The sequence below is a fragment of the Bubalus kerabau genome, chromosome 1, assembly GCF_029407905.1.
Source record: "Bubalus kerabau isolate K-KA32 ecotype Philippines breed swamp buffalo chromosome 1, PCC_UOA_SB_1v2, whole genome shotgun sequence".
Classification (NCBI taxonomy): Eukaryota; Metazoa; Chordata; class Mammalia; order Artiodactyla; family Bovidae; genus Bubalus; species Bubalus kerabau.
The window spans coordinates 92,303,412-92,321,729 of NC_073624.1; the positions used below are offsets into that span (position 1 = coordinate 92,303,412).

At 50.7% G+C, this 18,318-nt stretch overlaps 1 protein-coding gene across 3 annotated transcripts in view; it reads right to left on the bottom strand.

Moving 5' to 3' along the window:
• The window catches only part of FMNL3 (formin like 3), a 51,358-nt gene that overhangs the window by 14,748 nt on the left and 18,292 nt on the right, over positions 1–18,318 (bottom strand). For all 3 annotated transcript variants that reach the window (XM_055582983.1, XM_055582972.1, XM_055582967.1), the window contains exons 2-5: positions 5,796–5,879; positions 4,824–4,904; positions 4,477–4,553; positions 884–967 (exon numbers count right to left, since the gene is read on the bottom strand). In XM_055582983.1, the coding sequence (XP_055438958.1) occupies positions 884–967; positions 4,477–4,553; positions 4,824–4,904; positions 5,796–5,879 (326 nt within the window). The remainder of the gene's footprint in view (positions 1–883; positions 968–4,476; positions 4,554–4,823; positions 4,905–5,795; positions 5,880–18,318) is intronic.

The following is an 18,318-nucleotide window of genomic DNA, read 5'->3' on the forward strand; positions in this document are numbered from 1 at the left end:
AGTCATGTGGGGAAAATCATGGGTAAACTGGGATGATCGGTCACCCGAGGGCTCTGGTAAGTCTTGGGTACAGGTCTGCATGTGTTGCTCATGCTGTGAATGATCAACATAATCCCTCTTTCCATATATTTAGGTAATTATGGTAGGGAACACCTTAAATAACAATTAACAAATAAAAAGTGGCTACCACAGTACAGCCTATGTTCCAAGTACTACAGACTGCTTTACACACAGTATCATCTAATGCTTACAGCAACCCTGGAACATGGATCCCCTCTTACATAAGAGGACCTCAACAATCTTTCCAGAGGTCACACAGATAGTAAAGGACCGAAGAGACCCACGCCAGGCTTTGCCTTGAAAGCCCTCGTTCCTTCCACTCCCACCCCAGCCCACGTTGCCTTTTCCTCTGCGTTAACTCACTTCCAGCTGCCTCCAAACCCCCGCCTGCTTGAAAAAGGCTTCTGAATGCTTCATTTTCAGTCTGTCAAAGGTCATGCTCACTGCTTCTGGGGTGACACGGAGAAACCCTCTCACAGCTGGAGACCTAAAGTGGCTTTGAGAAGACCTAGCTCTCCCTAAGTAAACGAACCCTGTGGGGGGCCTCTCTCCCAAAGGCCAGGACACCTCCTTGGGGAGCTCCCAGCATGGAGTCTGGGTCTTCTGGGTTAGGATCCTGAGCTGCTCTTCCACATCTTGCCTTCTGCTCCCCAAAATGCACCTTCTACTCCAGTCACCTGGCACTCTTCACTGACCTCAGACAGCCCCGTGGCCACCTGCCCACGCCCAGACTGCTGCCTGGGGTTCCCATTCTACCTTCACTACTGGCAGTTCCAGTCAAAGCAGAACGGGACCCCCCACCCTGGTCCCAGGTGGTACTCACATGACAGAACACTGGGCAAAGGACAGGTAATCCACCAACACGTCCAGGCCTTTGTTTTCGTCATTCAGAAACTCCCGCACCCACCTGCAGATAAAGGAAAGATAGTGGAGGAGTCTGCTAATAAAGTGGGTTGAGGGGGAGGAGCAAAAGGTGCCTCTGTGAAACAAAATCCCCTCTTGGATCCTCTGGAACTTAGCACCAGGCTGGGAGAATTCTGAAGATCAAAGCCTGTGGCTGACCCAGCCACAGTCATGTCACCTGGCCGGACCTCTCCTAGGCGGGGGAGCCAGAGATGGGGAGAGATGCAGGCCTTCCAACACCACGTCAGCCAAACCAGCCTTCAGGAGCCCCCTCCTCAAGAGCCAGGGCCCCCACTCCATCATTTTCTGGGTTCCTGGTGTCGAACACGAGGCTGGGCACAGCTTCCTGATGCCACATTTGTGGGAGGAACTGAGGGTTACACAGAGCATTTACTGTAGTCCTCGGACAGAGCTGAGCCTGACGGAAGCTGGCAGGTCCCCAAATTGACCGGTGGCTCAGCAGGTAAAGAACTTGCCTGCAGAGCAGGAGACATAGGAGATGTGGGTTTGATCCCTGGGTCAGGAAGATCCCCTGGAGGAGGAAATGACAACCCACTCCAGTATTCTTGCCTGGGAGATCTCCAGGACAGAGGAGCCTGGCGGGCTACAGTCCATGGGGTCACAAAGAGTTGGACACAACTGAGCACCCCAACTTAACCAAAGTGTCAATTAAAAGACAGGCTGCTGCTGCTGCTAAGTCGCTTCAGTCGTGTCAGACTCTGTGCGACCCTACAGACGGCAGCCCACCAGGCTCCCCCGTACCTGGGATTCTCCAGGCAAGAACACTGGAGTGGGTTGCCATTTCCTCCTCCAATGCATGAAAGTGAAAAGTGAAAGTGAAGTCGCTCAGTCGTGTCTGACTCTTGGCGGCCCCATGGACTGAAGCCTACCAGGCTCCTCTGTCCATGGGATTTTCCAGGCAAGAGTACTGGAGTGGGGTGTCATTGCAAAAAGAGCTCTGGAAAAGAGGCATACTGGGCCAAAGGGCTTTCCACCAAGTTCAAGAAAAGGTATTTTGGGAAGCAGTGAACAGAGGGATACGTGGGATTTCTGTGTGTGGTCACAGGTGAGACTGGCAGAATAGGAGAAGGATGGGGGAACAGTCGGAACTCAAGTAACTCCGGAACGGCTCTGACCTCTAAGGGACTGAACCAGGGAGGCAGGAAGACAGACAACAGACCGGGGCACTTCCACCCTTCTGCCTTCAAGCCTTTCAAACTGAGACAGCCCTGGAAGGAGTCAGGAGCAAGTCCCAGGATCGTTACAGGACAGGTTCACTCCTGTCCTGTAGACACACAGGACCCCGAGAGAAAGAAAACTCTCCAGATGAAACCCTGACTCTCCTGTGCCCTCTTCACTCTGAGAGTCTGGGGTCTTTCTAGGCCAGCTGCGCCGAACAGCCCCCTGAGGCTGCTTCTCCCCCACAGCTGGGACACCAGCGCCATGTTGGATGGCCACACCCGGGCTGCAGAGAGAGGCCGGGCCGAAGCGCCAGCCCCGGCAGAGATCTGGCAGCAAGCTCTGGCGGAGGAGGCTGACTGACACCGGAGCTGCCTGAAGTTAGCTTCCTCTCTGGGGGCCGACAGGCCTCCCGTTTCCTGTCTGTCTGCTCTCCAGCTCCCCACCCCCTTCTCATTTCCTGTCTGAGTCTCCACTGCTATTTTCGGGATCTTGACACTTTGAGGAGATGTCAAAGGGCACCTCGGCGAGGCCGTGAAACCAACACAAACCAGGGGGAGGAGGAGCTGGGGTAGCTCTGGAACCCCGCTTCCCAGCCTGTCCCGCTCCAGGCTCAAGTCCCCTCCTTCCAAGGGCCTGGGGCGGATCAGGATGCTTCGGAGGCAGGATCGCCCTCTTGCTACCTTGTCCTGGGCTCCCACCGAACTGGAGCTCCCACAGCCCTGCCTGACAGCCTGACACACTCTTCCTGCCCAGAAATGTAGGAAGCGTCCTGGCCTTCCCACATAACTCCACCAGGGGAGCACAGTTCAAATGACAGGAGCTCCTCAAATGCCAGATGTTGAGCTGCTCCTGGGAACCAAGGACCCGGTTCGGATCTCTAGCTTGTGTGCCAACTGCTGAGAGGCCTGGGCCTGGGAACCACGCTGCTCTGGCCTCAGAGCCTGGCCAATGGCCAGAGGGGACGGCAGCAGGTAGAGGCGGAAGGCTGGGGGACCGTCCCACACTGCTCCAAGGCCCTCTCTGGGGAAGAGCAGAGCCCCCTCCTCGGGCAGCAGGACTCAGTAAGGAAGCAGGGGGGGTAAAGGCCCTCCGGATGAATGCAGGGTGGAGTTTGGAGCTGTCATCCGTGTCGCTTGTGCTCCCACACGTGGGGCAGCTGATGGGGCGCTGCAGTTTTTCCTTCCTTGAGCTTCACTAAATAAAGGTGAAGGCTGAGTTACACATTTCCTAGCTGGTCAGTTCTCAATGTGTGGTTCATGGATTCATGGATGAGGTGTGGAAGGCAGCTCTGGCCACCAAGCACAGCGACTGCGCCAGCAACTGTCCCTTTCCTGTTCTCTCCCATGACTACAGGAGGCAGCTGACTGCATACAGGTAGCCTGCACCAGAAGCCCAGGCGGGACGGGAGGGGAAGGCAGATGATGTCATTTGGCTCTTTCTACTCCTGCTTCTGGGGCTGGAACCTGCCCAGCGACCCCACCTCCACCCCAGGCTAGACTTCTCAGACGTCTCACTCCTGTGAGCTCTCAATGATCAGGCCAGATTTGTAGTACTGCCTGCAGTTCTCCGTCACAGTCCCTCACTGTCCTGTGTGCACACACACACACGCATGCTCGCTCTCTCATCCTCTCTCTTGCTCTCACTTTCACTATATTTACCCTGGCTGGTTACAGTTTTATGAATCCAAGACTGTAGCTCTTTCCCTGTATCTCACGCATTAGCCCTGTGCCTGCTCAGCAGGTCCTGGTTCCTCACTCCTCTGGAAAAAAAAAAAGACTCATGTAGCTTCTAGGGGCTCAGGCAACAGGTTGACAGGACCTGGGTCTGGGACTACAGAAGACACTCAGCATTTGGTCCACCTGCTTCAGATCTTCCCTGATGTTTCAGGAAGCTGCTTCTGCTCATGAACTAAAATTGTCTTATAATTAAGCAAATAGTCTTCTGGGCACCAAACAGTCTACAAACCAGGTCTCAGCAACCCAATACAATACATTCCCCCATTCCCAGCCTTCTCTGGGCCTCCCTTGGCCCAGCCCCAGGCCACAGGCAGACTCCAGTCTCAGCTGCTGTGGGAATGTCTTCCACTCAAAGCCACAGACTGAGGACCCCAGGAGAGGCCCCAGGCTTGCCAGCAGCATCCAGTCAGCAGCTGGCAGAGCTGAGGGGGAGAAAAGCCAGAAAAGGAACAGTCTGAAGCCCTCTGGGGAACCAAAAGGCATTCGAGAGGCAGCTCTGCCCCACAGCAAGGAGATAAACGTGCAAACTCTCTTCAGTGGACGCCACGTCCTAAGCGGCCAGGTGGAAAGGCTCTGATGGTCAAGGGTGACTCACCCAATGTGGTTGGTCCGCAGTGAGATCTCCAGCTCTCTCAGTACTTTGGTTGACTCCTGCACTCTCCTCCTGAATTTCTGCGAATGTAGGATTCTGTCACTGATGGAGGCCCCCAAGTCAACTTTACAATACAAGCAAAAGGGGCAGAAAAGGAAAGGGAAGGCTCCCAAGAGGGCGGTGACAGTCCTTCCATCTGTTCCTAGCCAGCCATTGCCCCACAGCCCCAGAACACAGAAACCCAGCTCCTGCTGCTCAGAACAGTCCTGACCCACGTCACAGGGTTTGCCCCTAAACCCCACAGGACTGCAAAGGACAGCAAGATGGGGCTACCCTGCTTCGCACCTCACCTTCCGAGTTACGCTGGGGTCCAAGAAGCTCTGGAGTTTCTGGATGTACGTGTGGGGAGGATTCTTCACCTGGAATCGTTCCTGTGAGGGAAACACGTGTGTGCACACAGACACTCGGGCTTCTGAGAAGAGTGCTGAGGAAGCAGGGCGCCCACAGTGTCTGATGTGAGGGGACTCCTTAAGCTGTCACCTGGCCCTTAACATCCCCCACACCGTAAGTTTCCCTCCGTGACTTATCCTCAGGTACTTCTCTGTTGCCATCTTCTCCTCCTTTGATGAGTAATTCTGAGTTACTGAGTAGACTCAGTAACCCTGAGTCTAAAGTAATTTTCTATGTTAAAAATTAAGAGGTTGCTTGCGGCCAGGCCTGTCCGAGTTCAAAAACTCATGATCTGTCATCTTCAAATGTACGCAGGGGAAAAAGCAAGGCCACAGGTGTGAGTTCTTGATTCTGAGCTAAGTGAAAATCTCTCTTTTCTCTTCTGGCTCTAAACACTTTCATGTAAAGGGAGCTTCCAATCCTCACATTCTGAGATCTGGGAACAGAAGACTAGAGAACCGGGGCTTCTCATTCCTAGAGGCCTGTAAGTAATGGGGAAAAGGCTGCTATTCGCCAGGTCTGGAGCAGAGTGAAAGACAAATGGCGCTTTGGATTCTTTAGCCAGGCACAGCCCTCACCCTGGTTGGAAAGGCAGAAACAGGCTCTGCTGGGGAAACCACCAAACTCCTTCACAGCAGACCTCACAGCTCAATAAACCTCACTGGGAAGAAATCAAGACAGTGCTTTGTGGGAGCTAGAGGGGAACCTGACCTGCCAGCCTGTGTCTGTTAGGAAAGTGCTTTTAGAAGAGGAAATAAGCATGGGCTGAGGCCAAGACCAGGCTGGGGTTCCTCAAGGGACCCCAGGGCTGTGGTTAATGCCCAAGGCCCCGCCGCCGTGCTTGGCCTCACTTCCGGTCCCAAACCCTGTACCTGGTCACAGATGAGGTCCCACTTCTTCTCGTTGTCGTACTGCCGGAGGAGCCGCGCCTTGTCGGGGGGCAGGTTCATGGAGCTCTGCAGAGAGAACCTGAGTCAACAGGGCTGACAGGCTTCCCTCACGCCTGAACCCTCAGGTTTCACCCTGACATTCCATGGGTGAACAGGAAGGCTCAGAGGGGCACGGCCATCTTCCCACTTCCCCTTCATGTTTGGTTCAGTTTGGCTGAGCAGCATTTTCCAAACCACTGGTTGTGAAATCAGTGAAGTCAGTCAAGAGTAACTTTATTTTGAATGAGAATGAACAGATTAAAATAGAACAAGAATTTAAGATATCAGAATTGACTGCAATTAGGAAGTATAAATAATGTTTCACAAAGTTTTTGTTTCATGAACAAAACAGACACACAATGTAAGATGTGTTTCTTAACATGGGACAGGTCAAAAAAGTTTGAAAGTCACCAGTCTAAAGTGACAACATCAATCAATTTCCCCCCACAGCCTGAGAGCTGGGCAGGCTTCCTGTACCACACACACCCCTGGGTGAATCCTGAGCCACCCATACATAGCCTGTGCAGATGCTACAACTCTAACCCTTTCTGTCACATCCAGGACCAGGGAATGAGCAGAACATCAACATGAAGATAACTGCTCAAGTTTTTAAGGAAATAGTTTACAAGATTTCAGTACTTTTAATCATTAGTGCTGATTACTCATGACACAGCTCCCAATTATTTAAGACACAGTGAAGTGTCCCAACCCCTCCCTGAGACACTCTAGCTGAGAGTACAGGACAGACCAGGAGTCATTTTATTTTGTTCACTACCATTTGCTGAATGAATACATGAACACAAGTGTAAGTGAATAAAAGCCAAGGCATCCAGGGGCAAGTCCCACCCAGACCGGCAGCTCTACTGTCCCCTCCTTACCCTTCGCCTCCCCCTCTGGTCCAGCCAAGCCCCTCCTCTAACCAATCTAGCTGCCTTGGCTGCAGGTCCTCTCATCTTCCTCTCCCTTACCTACTGCTTGAAGCTCAGCTCTAACTTCCAGGTAAACAAAGCGTGACCACCTGGCTTATCTCTGTTGGGTCCCTGACATCTTTGTCCCTGGGGACACAAATTGTATGTGCCCAGGATCCTGAGAAGTCATACCAACTCTGAGTTACTCCAAAAACAGCAAGAGTATCCTGGGAGTAGGCTCTCTGTTTTCTAAGAAATTCAAAGAAAATCCTTAAACATCATTTATTTTTGTTACATGTATCTATTTATTAGGTATTTATTTACACACATGCTATTAAGCCAGTTGTATGCTCAAGGGCTTTCCAAGTGGTGCTGGTGGTAAAGAACCTGCCTGCCAATTCAGGAGACATAAAAGATGTGGGTTTGATCCCTGGATCGGGAAGATCCCCTGGAGGAGGGCACGCCAATCCACTCCAGTATTCTAGCCTGGAGAATCCCAAGGACAGAGGAGCCTGGCCAGCTACGGTCCATACGGTCACAAAGAGTTGGACACGACTGAAGCGACTTAACACACACACACACACACACACACGGTCATCTAAAGGACTGACTGTACCATTATTCATATGATCTCCAACTCCTAATAACGTCTAACCATACGACAGGCACCAAGTAGAGAGTAAGCTGATGGTAAACCTACGGTTAAGAGGTCCCAGTTGTGGGGCTTCCCCTGTGGCTCAGTGGTAGAGAATCCGCCTGCCCATGCAGGAGACACAGGTTAACAATCCCTGATCCGGGAAGATCCCATATGCTATGGAGCAACCAAGCCCGTGCACCACAACTAGAGAACCTATGCTCTAGACCTGGGGGCTGAGCTGCAACTACTGAAGACTGTGTGCCCTACAGCCTGTGTTTTGCAACAAGAGAAGACACTACAATGTGAAGCCTGTGCCCTGAAACAAGAGAGTAGCCCCTGCTCGGTGCAACTAGAGAAAAGCCTGAGCAGCAACAAACATCTAGCACAGCCCAAGATAGATAAATTTAAAAAAAAACAAACAGGTTCCGGTTCTGAGCTCTGGGCCAAGCTTCTGGCTGGAAACAGGGTCATTATGGCTCGAAAAAGGAAGTGGAGTTGGGATCTCTGTTCAGTGTTTAGAAATGGAAGAATTTAGAAACCCAGAAGAGAAGAAAAGAAGGGGAAGGGATCATCACGTCATGCCTCTCCCCATGGTTGCTCCCGCCCTGTGAGTCTGCCTGAGCTTCCGCAGGGAAGAGGGGCTAACCGAATCCACCCCACTGCCGATGGAGCAGGCCTGGCCCGACAGGCAAATAGGACCCCAGGTGTTCTCTCTGGGACCACCCTGCTAAGGGCCGATCTCAGCGTGTCTGTGTGGCCAGCAGGACAGGAGCAGGAGGCCACCACAGAACAGGGACCTGAGGACCAAAGGTGGCCTGGAGCAAGTTCTCCCACCTAAGCAGGGCCAGGCTGCAGCCCGCAGAGCCCGTGGGACCAGGCCTGGTTCTGGCTCTGCGCACAGCCTGATGTGGCTTCACTGTCCTCCTGCGTCTCTCTCTCACGTCTGTGCCATGAAGACAGAAAACAGTAGTCTCCCCTGGAAGCACGCGACTCGGGAGGGGGAGGGGGAGCTCGTCGCGGCTGTGGCAGACATCACATCCCGTCTACACCAACCTCCTCCCTCAGCCGCTGGGGCCTCACACTTCCCCACCAGGTGAACCACTGAGAAAACGTCTGGTCCCCCGGGGCTTCAAAGATGAAGCAGGGTCACCACCTCTGAGAACCCCAGCCTAAGAGCATGGAAGAGGAATCTCGGGGAACTGGCCAGACTTTAGATGCCCAGGAGAGAGGGATGCCAGCAAACAGAAACCAGGAGCAGGAGCGTGAAGCAGCTCTGACCACAGGCCCACGTCCTCCAGTCTAGAGCTCTGGGTGACGCTTCTGAGCAGTGAGGGTAGTTTTCTCTCCTTTGTGACTGAAGTGTGACGGGGAAGGAAGTGGGTGGGGGAATTCCCCAGCCTCCAGCACTCACAAGAAGTCAGCCATGGACTGTGGGGGGGTGGGAGCCACCCATCACGGGCAGGGCCAGGGTTTGGTGGTTCTCTCCCCGCCCGGCCATGGCACTGGGGCCCCTGCCTCCAGCAGATACTGTGTGTGAGGCCAACAGGGCTCAATGTCCTGAGGAAGGGCAGCTTCCTGAGTTCCGGGGACAGCCAGGGAGCAAACCTGCCAACCTTCCTTCCCGTTTCAGTCAGAGGTTGCTTCCTTGACATTTTCCTGCTGTGACTCCACAGGCTCTCTTGAGGCAGAAGCCGGGCTGAGTTCTTGCTAACTCCTCTCGGAGCCCCTCGCTGAAGAGAAAGGAGACTCGGCTGTTTTGGAGCAGAGGACACTGGATGTGGAACCAGCGAGCTCCAGAACGAGTTCAAGCTCTTTAGAGTCACAGAACCTCAGAGAGCTCATTCACAAAACGGAGATAATTTCACCACTTCACAGGGTTTTATGAGGATTAAATGATAAATACTTTAGGTCCGAGTAAGTCTGGAACACTGTGGGTGTTCAACACACTTCCCTCCCCGCTCCTCCTAGAAACCCTGAGCGATGCTCTGACACCCCAAGGACCTGCCCTCTCCCCGGTTGTCCTCTATTCCTGCCTCTGTCCCTCCTCCTTCAGCTCTGCTTCTCAACACTCTGGGGACAGAGCAACCCCTCACCCCTGCTTTGATCCTTCGCTGCTAAGACTAGGAGGCAGTAAAACATCACTGTCCTTGGGGAGGGAGGGGGAGACTCCAGGGAGACGAGAGAAGAGGAACTCAGACTCAAAGCAACTCTGGGACTGATTCCTAAATCAGAGGGAACCAGCCAGAAGTCTAAAATAAAAACCTATAACAGAAAGCAGAAGAAAGGGGTGGATCTGATGCTTCTCCAGCAAGGCGGCTCTGGTTTACGGCCAGTTTGAGACCAAGCTGAGCACCCTGCTCAGGGGCCAACCCCTTCCATGGGAGCAAGGGCCCAGTCCCCGCAGCGAGGCTTCCTTACTCCCCACACGACCCTGTTGGCCCCAGAGAAGCAGAGGAGGGGGGAGCTGGCTCTGGTCACAGAGGTTCCTTTCCCTTTCCTGCTCTGCACCCCCAGCCGGTTAGCCCCTCCTCGCTTCCTTCCCACCGCAGGGGAAGGGAAATGCCGGTGGGGCTGGAGTTTCCTTCAAAGCTGTGGGTCCTGTGCTGGGACTCACCCCTCCTCTGCCAGTCTCCTTGGGCCAGGCCTGGGGAAAACCCAACAAACAGAGATAGGAACCACCCAAAATTCCCAGCTGCCTCTACTGGTCCCAGTCAGTCATGATAAATTTCAGGATCAGAGGCTAAAATGGCATAGTTCCTCTGAGGAGAGAGAGAGAAAGAGAGAGAGATGGCTGAAATGTTCCTGCAAAGGGGATTCTGGAGACTTAAGGAAAGGCAGGCAGGGGCTGTTCATTTTGAGCAAATATAGAATGTGAGTTGGTGGTTTTCTTAATGTTTTCCCTCTCAGAACCACCTCCCCACCGAGGCCCTTAAGGCTGGCCACTTCTCCCTGGAGTGGTAGCCGAAGTCGCCATGCTCAGCCCACGGGGCAGGGAGCCCTGGGAAGCGGAGTCTAGATCCTCCCCAGAGGGGGAGTGAGGCACCGTCCCAGGCTGGTACTATATGCTATTGAGCTCTGGCCCCTGGTCACAGCTGCCAGCAAGTCCTCTCGGGCATCTGCAGATCAGCCCATTATGCGGATGGCAGAGGAGACGGCGGTGAGAAGGTACAAGGTGTGGGAGTCCAGGAGACTGCTGGAGGAGCAGCTGGAGTACCATATTCCCACCAGGAGCCCCTCACAAACCAATATCTCTGCCCCCAAGTCAATGGAGAAGCAGGCAACACTGAGCACAGAGGCCCACGCCCAGCTGCCAAATGGACCTAGGGTTAGGAGTGGCCAGGCCTCCCCTCCACATGTCTCTCCTGGTGGGGAGTAGGGGCAGCTGTGGCCAGCTGGGTGCTGCTCCCAAAGGGCGGGAGCCCAAGGAGGTGGGAGGCATCATTCCTGCTACCCCGGCCCCCTCAGCAGCCATAGCCAGCCCTGCCGCGGTAGCAGCTCCCAGACAATGAGAGTTATTTTCAGCCAGCGCTTTAACACAAGCCAGCTGGCCAGTGTGCAGGGCGGGAGGCCTCCTCCACCCGGCCCGCCCAGACAGCAGGCCCAGCCCGGTGCTTACGCTGCCGCCGCCTCTGCGTCACTGTTTGTTTATCTCACTCTTTCAGCACAGCTCCTCCCAACTGCCCCCCAAAACTACAATATTGGCAAAAGGAAATAAAAAAAATCAGAGTGTTTGAGTAAAGGTCCAAGAGCTAAAATTAAGAAGGTCCAGACATGGGAAGCACAGCTTCCCCAGCCCCGTGACCGGTGGGTGTAGTGCAGGGAGGAAGTGGGCCGGGTCGGCAGCCAGGTCTCAATGCAGCCCCCGCAGACAGCCCGAGCCAGACTCTGCGGCCAACCTAGGAGACGAAGCTCAGGATGGCTCTCCTCGCTTTCCTCCCTCCCATCCTTCTTTTCAGAGCTCAGGTTTGGAGAAGATAACATGAGACAGACAGAGCCTGGAATGAGCCCGAGTCAACTGGGAAAGGCTCTGGGAGAAGAAGTGCCCTGCGGCAGAAAGGAAATCACAAGAACAGTTCATGACACTTGGCTGGAGGAAGAGGGAGCCCTGCCCATGATGGAGTGGGGTGAACACTTGAAGAATAGGAAGGAGTGGACCAGGAGCAGTCACCTCCCTAGATGCGAGGCCTGGAGCCCTGGTGCTGCCAAATCCCACAGCCTCAACAGAGCAGCTCCCCTGCCAGCCCCCTCCCTCCATTTGCAGCCCCATGCACAGGAGCTCATGGGTGTGACACAGAGCTCACCACACACAGTTTGCTCAAGGCCTGAGCTGCCCGACTAGACCTGTGGGAAATTTACCGCAGTACCTTATGGCAAAAGACATCGGAAAAGTGGGTGCTCCTTGACTTAAGCGTCTGTAGCGGCTTAGATCTGACTTTCTGGTTTTGTTTGCTTGAAGCTATCACTTTGGGGACAAGCTACCAGAGAAAAGCCAGCTTTCAGAGCCCTGTCTGGAGAACGTGCTTCTGTGGTCACTGATGACTCTATAACCAGAAATGACTTGCTGAGTGGTTACGGGCCAAGTCCCTGAGCAGCCTGGAGGAAAAAGAGATGGATTTGCCAGATGTCTCAGGCTGAGCTCTGCAACTCACACCAGGGAAGTCGGGTAAAGGCAAGGTCCTGGAAGGCCGGTGTCAATCAAACGAAGAGGTGGCTTTATCCAAATACAACTGTACCCCTGAGGCCTCCTCCTCACCATGGTCTACTCCCACCTGGGATCCTGAACTGGTGCAGGAAGTCAGTCAGGTCCCCAGCTCCAGCAAAGCCCCCTAGCTCTACTCTCTGCCACGGGGCCGGCCTTACACCTGACATTGGGTAACCTGAGCAGGTAACCTGGCCCTGGCTAAGGACGCCCTCTTGGCCTACTCAGTCAAGAAGCATACAATCTGGGATAGAAGAACTCTTGTTAGCCACGGGCCCCAAGCCCCAGCTTAAAAACACCACTGCCACAGCAACTCGATCTGTCTGCTGGCTCCTCAGCCCCTCCTCGCGGTTAGCCAGACCCACACTCCCCAGTTACGCAGAATGGAAACTATTCTGCTGGGGGCCGCTGCCTTTTCCAAAGCCAAGGCGTCTTGGGGCAGACTCACATTGTCCCTGTAGCCAACCAGGGTTTACCCTTCTCTTCACCATATTCTGCCTTCCCGCAGGGGGAGCCCTTAGGCAGTGCTACCTCAGAGAGGACACAACATTTCTGGGGTTACACCCCACAAAAGACATTTTCCTCTCTCTCCTCGGACCACAGGCCATTACTCACTAGGACCCAAGTGTGCTTCTCCCAGGGTCTCTCATCCATACCTTCTCTTCCCCTCCCATGGCCACCATCAGATGGGCCCTTGTTGTACACTCCTGACCTTCTGGGATAAACTTCTAGCTGGCATCCCTACTTCCAGCCTGCATGTGGATGGAATTTCCAAACTTCCTAGCACATAAGATAAATCATGCTTCTTTTCAGTTCAGAAATCTCTGACTCCTTACCATTTACACAAGAAAACCTAAACTCCTTGGCTGACTTGTACTCAGCATCTTAGATAAGGAAGAGCTTCAGAGCTAAGATTTTTTCTGTGTTGGCCCCAGCATCTCTGACCAGCTCATTGTCTCCTGGGTTCTCTTGGAGCAGCTACTCTAGTCATAGGATTCACTTGTAACTCATGTCTGTGACTACCCAACATAGCTCAGTCCCTCTTCTGAGCTCCAAAGCATAATTATATGTGAAGAATGATAAGGCGGAGACCTGCTTGTTATCCCCAACCTCTTCTCATCTTCCTTATTAATGAACCTCTGATGCTTAGCTGAGCACTTAGCAACCCAGAATTAATACATTTCTATAAACAACAAGATCCTACTGAATAGCACAGGGAACTAAATTCAATATCCTGGCATAAACCATAGTGGAAAAGAATATAAAAAAGAATGTATATATGTGTATAACTCAGTCACTGCTGTACAGCAGAAATTAACACATTGTAAATCAACTATACTTCATAAAAAAAATTTTTTTAATACAAAGAATTAATATATTTCTCATCTTTCCTAGAATTCAGATGTGGCTATGTGACCACGTGGGATGTGAACAGAAATAGTATGTATAACTTCTGAGAAGTATCATTAAAGGGAGGGAGTATACCTTTTTTTCTCCTTTCTGCTTCCAGCTGGCTGGAATGCAGAGACAATAACTGGAACTTCAGCAGCTATTCTGGAAAATGAGGTGACCTTAGAAATGAAATCCAGATGAGTGAAGCAAAGAGAAAGAAAGTACCTGGTCACTGAGACTGTGGATCTCAACACAAATTGAATGAAGTCATATAGTGCATTTTCATGCATCTGCTTCCTTTATTTCAATTAGAATACAACTGCTGGAGGGGAGGAGTCATGCCTTATCCTTCTCTGAATCATGTGCAGGTGCTTAATAAATAACTGATTGATCCTGCTACTACCTCATCCATCACCAAGTCCTTTGTTCAGTCCCTGGTTATTTTTGGAGGGGATTATCCAACTTCTCACAATTGTCCTTGCTATTTCTGGTCTTATAATCTGCCTTATGTGCTACAGCCCAAATCATTTTCCTTATATGTTGCTTCTCCCGCAGCAAATTCCCACTTCTCATTGGGTTTCAACTCTGTCTTTCAGTTCATGTTATAAGTCTAAGACACTCCCCTGACTTATTGTCTAACCAGATGCACTTAAAGTCCGCTAGACCACAAGCTCCTGAGCACAGGCATCATCATCACCAGCTTGTTGATCACTGCGGTAGGTGCTCAATAAAGATTGAGCAAACTGAATTTCCCCAGACATATATTCTTCATCCGCTTCCTAAGATTTCTCCTCCATCATCCTCAGAGATCATCTCCTTCCCAGCCGCCAGCCATCCCCCTCATCCAATTCACAACGGGAGAAATCCCACCTTCTCCAGCAAATCTGTCATAAGTAAGAGTGGGAAGGTTTACACTCTCCATTAGAAGTGTCTCTACACATTCCCTAATGCTTTTAGCACGTGTTCATGGAGTTGTGATGTACAGCTAATGTCTCTTCACTTTTTCTTGGGTGTTCAATAAATATCACAAATCTCAAAGAGTGGCTAAACCACAGAATGAGGAGCTATACTGCCCTAGTATGAATCTTGGTTCCACCACTTACTAGTGTGGCCTTGGGAGAGTTATTTAATTTCTATGAGCCTCAGTTTCCTCATCTGTAAAATGGAGGTACAAACAGTACCTACTTCTTAAGCTTGCTATGACAACTAAATAAGTAAGTATACATAAAGCATTTAAATCAGAACTAACTAGGTAATAAATGTTACACATAAAGCTAGCTGTGTTCTTCTTGGTTTTTTGTTTGTTTTTGGTTGGGATTTCTTATTCAACAATTAGCAGAAAATAACTATATGCCCGTCACTAAGCTAGGAGCTGGAGATATAAAAATAAATAAGGTAGGATCCCTACATTCAGAAAGTTTATATCCAGAGGGCAAGGGAGATCAGCAAGCCAGGGATGAGTGCACACAGCACTGCTGTCAAACAGCAGCATGTGGCACTGTGGGGCCCCAGGGAGGAAACGGAACAGAGGAGTCAAGTAAGGCTTCCTGGAAGAAATGCTATAGGATTTACTCTTAAAACATCAAGCAGGAGGAAGTTAGGCAAAAGCAATGAAGCAGGGGAAGATGGTGATATTCTGGGCAAGGACATGGCATTTGCAAGTACATAGAAGTACAAAACACCATAAAAAGCCCAGGAGTCTCCAAGTGATCTGCAATAATGGAACAACAGCATATTCGAGGAAATTACAGCAGGCAGGGAATGGCCAGATAACACAAGGTCCTAGGAACTAAGGTAAATCAATGGGCATGAGTAGGATACTAATGACACTACCATTAAAATGAAAAATGGAATAATGACAAAAGCTGATGACATTTATTGACAAAACTGAGATAAGAACTCTATATAAATTATCTCATTAATTCTCACAACTAGCCTATGGAGTTAGGACCAAAATCATTCCTATTTTACAAGTGAGGAAACAAAGGCTCGGAAAGGCAGGCCAAGGAACTTGCCCAAGGTCACACAGCTAGTGCGTGATGGAGTTGGGGTTTGAACCCAGGTCTGGTCCTGACTTTGTATTCTCACACAATGCCTCCTCTGAGACAACCAATTGTTTTAGCCTTTCTCTGAACCTTTTCGGATTGTATGCATCCTTCAGGATTAATATGATCAAGGTACCTCATGAAGCCCCCTTCAAACAACCCAGACCTCTGCACACTCCGTCCCTTGAACCTCTGCAGGGCTACTGCCCTCGTTTCCCATCCACGATTACATGCCATCATTCCTTTAGTATCTTCGGGGCACCATACGCTGTGCCAACTGGAAGTCTTGTTTTGTCTGGCAATAACTCTTATATGTTTACCCAAAAAAGGAAAAATTATGGCTTATAAATATCTACTTTGGTCTGAACACTATGCTAGATCTTTTAATTGTAAGATTTCATGAAAAACAAAATGATTTCACTCCCATATTGCTACTCATCTTTCACATTCTGTATTATTTCTTGAACTAGACTGTAAGCTTCCTGAGGGCATGGACTTTTCCTTGATCTCACATGTTCCTAGACAATCTGACATAGAGAAGAAGCCTAATAGGTGTTGTGAGTTGCCCGTGTGGCCGGCTGGGGACAGCACTCCACCCCACCCAGTACCACTGGGTCTGGATTTCCAGAAGTCTCGTTATAAATCCAGGAGCTTATCACCAAGTCATAAAACCTAATGAATCCCTTCCTACATCCAGACTACACGTGGGAGAGGCATGACTCCTGCTTTTTGGAAGGACAAACTGAGGCCCAGCACCAGTCATATCAGCTGGGGAGAGGCCCTACAAGTCTTATCTCCCCTGGCTTTTCCAATTGCTCTCAAACGGGGGTCCATCTCAGTGCCTCGGAGCACCTCGCCTCTTTGGGGAGGAAACATAAAGACCCCAGTCTGCTCTTGACCCACAACCCACCTTCCCAACATTGTCCCTCCCTCATACTTGTTAAGGCCAGAGCTTGACACAGGGGTCATGACTGCCCACACCCCCAACCCCATCTTTGAGTGTCCCAGCCTTTTTGTATCTCATTTGATCGTCCAGCCAGAAAAAAAAAACAAAAAACAAAAAAAAACACCTGTTTAGAGGCAGCCTCATAAGAATTCCCACCCCTTGACCCAGAGAGACTCTGAATCTTGTCTGCTTCTCTCAGTGCCTGGCATTCTGGGTGTCATAACCTGAACTCAGGGCCACAGATGGGGAGGAAAACATTACTGAGCGTCTGTTACACGCCAGGCACTTTTATCACTGTTCTCAGTAACCCGTGGAGGTTAAGTGGTGTTATGCCTGTTTAACTGGTGAGAGAATTAAGAATCTGAGACCAACAGGCTTGAAGTCACACCGAATGAGGCAGAACCGAGATTCAAACCCAGATATGTGGCCTCCAACAGAACTTTTGACAGGACATGCCTTTTTCTGCCATATCTTGCCATCTCCTTTCAAAGAAATCAAATCTCCATTTCTAACTTGGAAAGGCCCACCTGGATTTGTCTGACTGATTTTGGTTGATCATTAAACAGTGCTTCTCTGTCCAGCAAGACTGGGTGAAACTAGCTGAATGAGGTATGTGTGCCGGACACCTGAAGTTCAAGGCTTCTGTCTTACAGGAAGAGGGACACCATGCAGAGCAGAAAGCCAAGGGAACTCCCTCTTGGATACCACCAATGACAACTCCTTCATATCTGAATGGCATTTTAAACATTCAGAGCCATCTATAAATAATGGCATGGGCTTTGCAACAGGGAGAACCTAGATTTGAGTCCTGGTACTTTTCATGAGACAGTGGGAAGGTTACTAGACTTCTCTGAACTTCAGTTTCTTCATCTATAAAATGTGAATCACAATCTCTATCTCCTACAAGAATTCAGTGATGGGATGAATGAACGACAAGTATTTTGCATATGGCCTGGCCCAGGAGAAGGGCTCTATAAATGGTAACTGGGATGAGCTACTCCAGGAGTCACAGGTGATTCAAAGACAGCTTCTAAGCCCATACATAAAACATAATTTCACAGTACTTTAAAATACACAAAAGAGAGAGTCTATACATGCAGCTGAACAATATAGGTTAAATATATTTACTTATATGTTTACTAATTTTCTAGGTTAGAGCAGTTGCACATACACCCCTTTGAAAGATAAGACTGAAAATACCAATGGCCACCCAGGGGATTCACAGGAAAGCTGGGACCAGAGTTTGAGGAGAAAGAATTGAGTCACTGACTGCCTAAGGTGCTCTGCTGAGTGATCTTTTGAATGAGATTTTTCAAAGAAAATTGTTTTTAGGGTTCCACCTTATCTCAAGTCCCTTGCTTCCCCGTTGTCTCCTGACTTCCTCAGGTTAAACCTGCGGTCTGCAAAGCTGAGGTTTGATTAACCACAAATCTCTGTTTTCAGTCCCCTCAGCTAACCATTTTTCTCCACAACTCTGTTTCTTCCCTTGTGACCTTGCAGAAGTCCCTGGAGTTGTCCCTCCCAGACACACTAAACGGCTGTTCTGTCTATGGGAATACAGAGAGAGGCGTGAGAATGTTTAAGCCCCAAATTTTATTTGACCAATAGACACCATGCATGCTGAGTTGCTTCAGTTGTGTCTGCCTCTGTGAGCCCCCATGGACTGTAGACTGCCAGGCTCCTCTGTCCATGGGATTCTCCAGGCAAGAATACTGGAGTGGGTTGCCATACCCTCTTCCAGGGGATCTTCCCAACTCAGGAATCGAACCCACAACCCACATGTCTTATGTCTCCTGCATTGGCAGAAGGGTTCTTGACCACTAGCACCTCCTGGGAAGA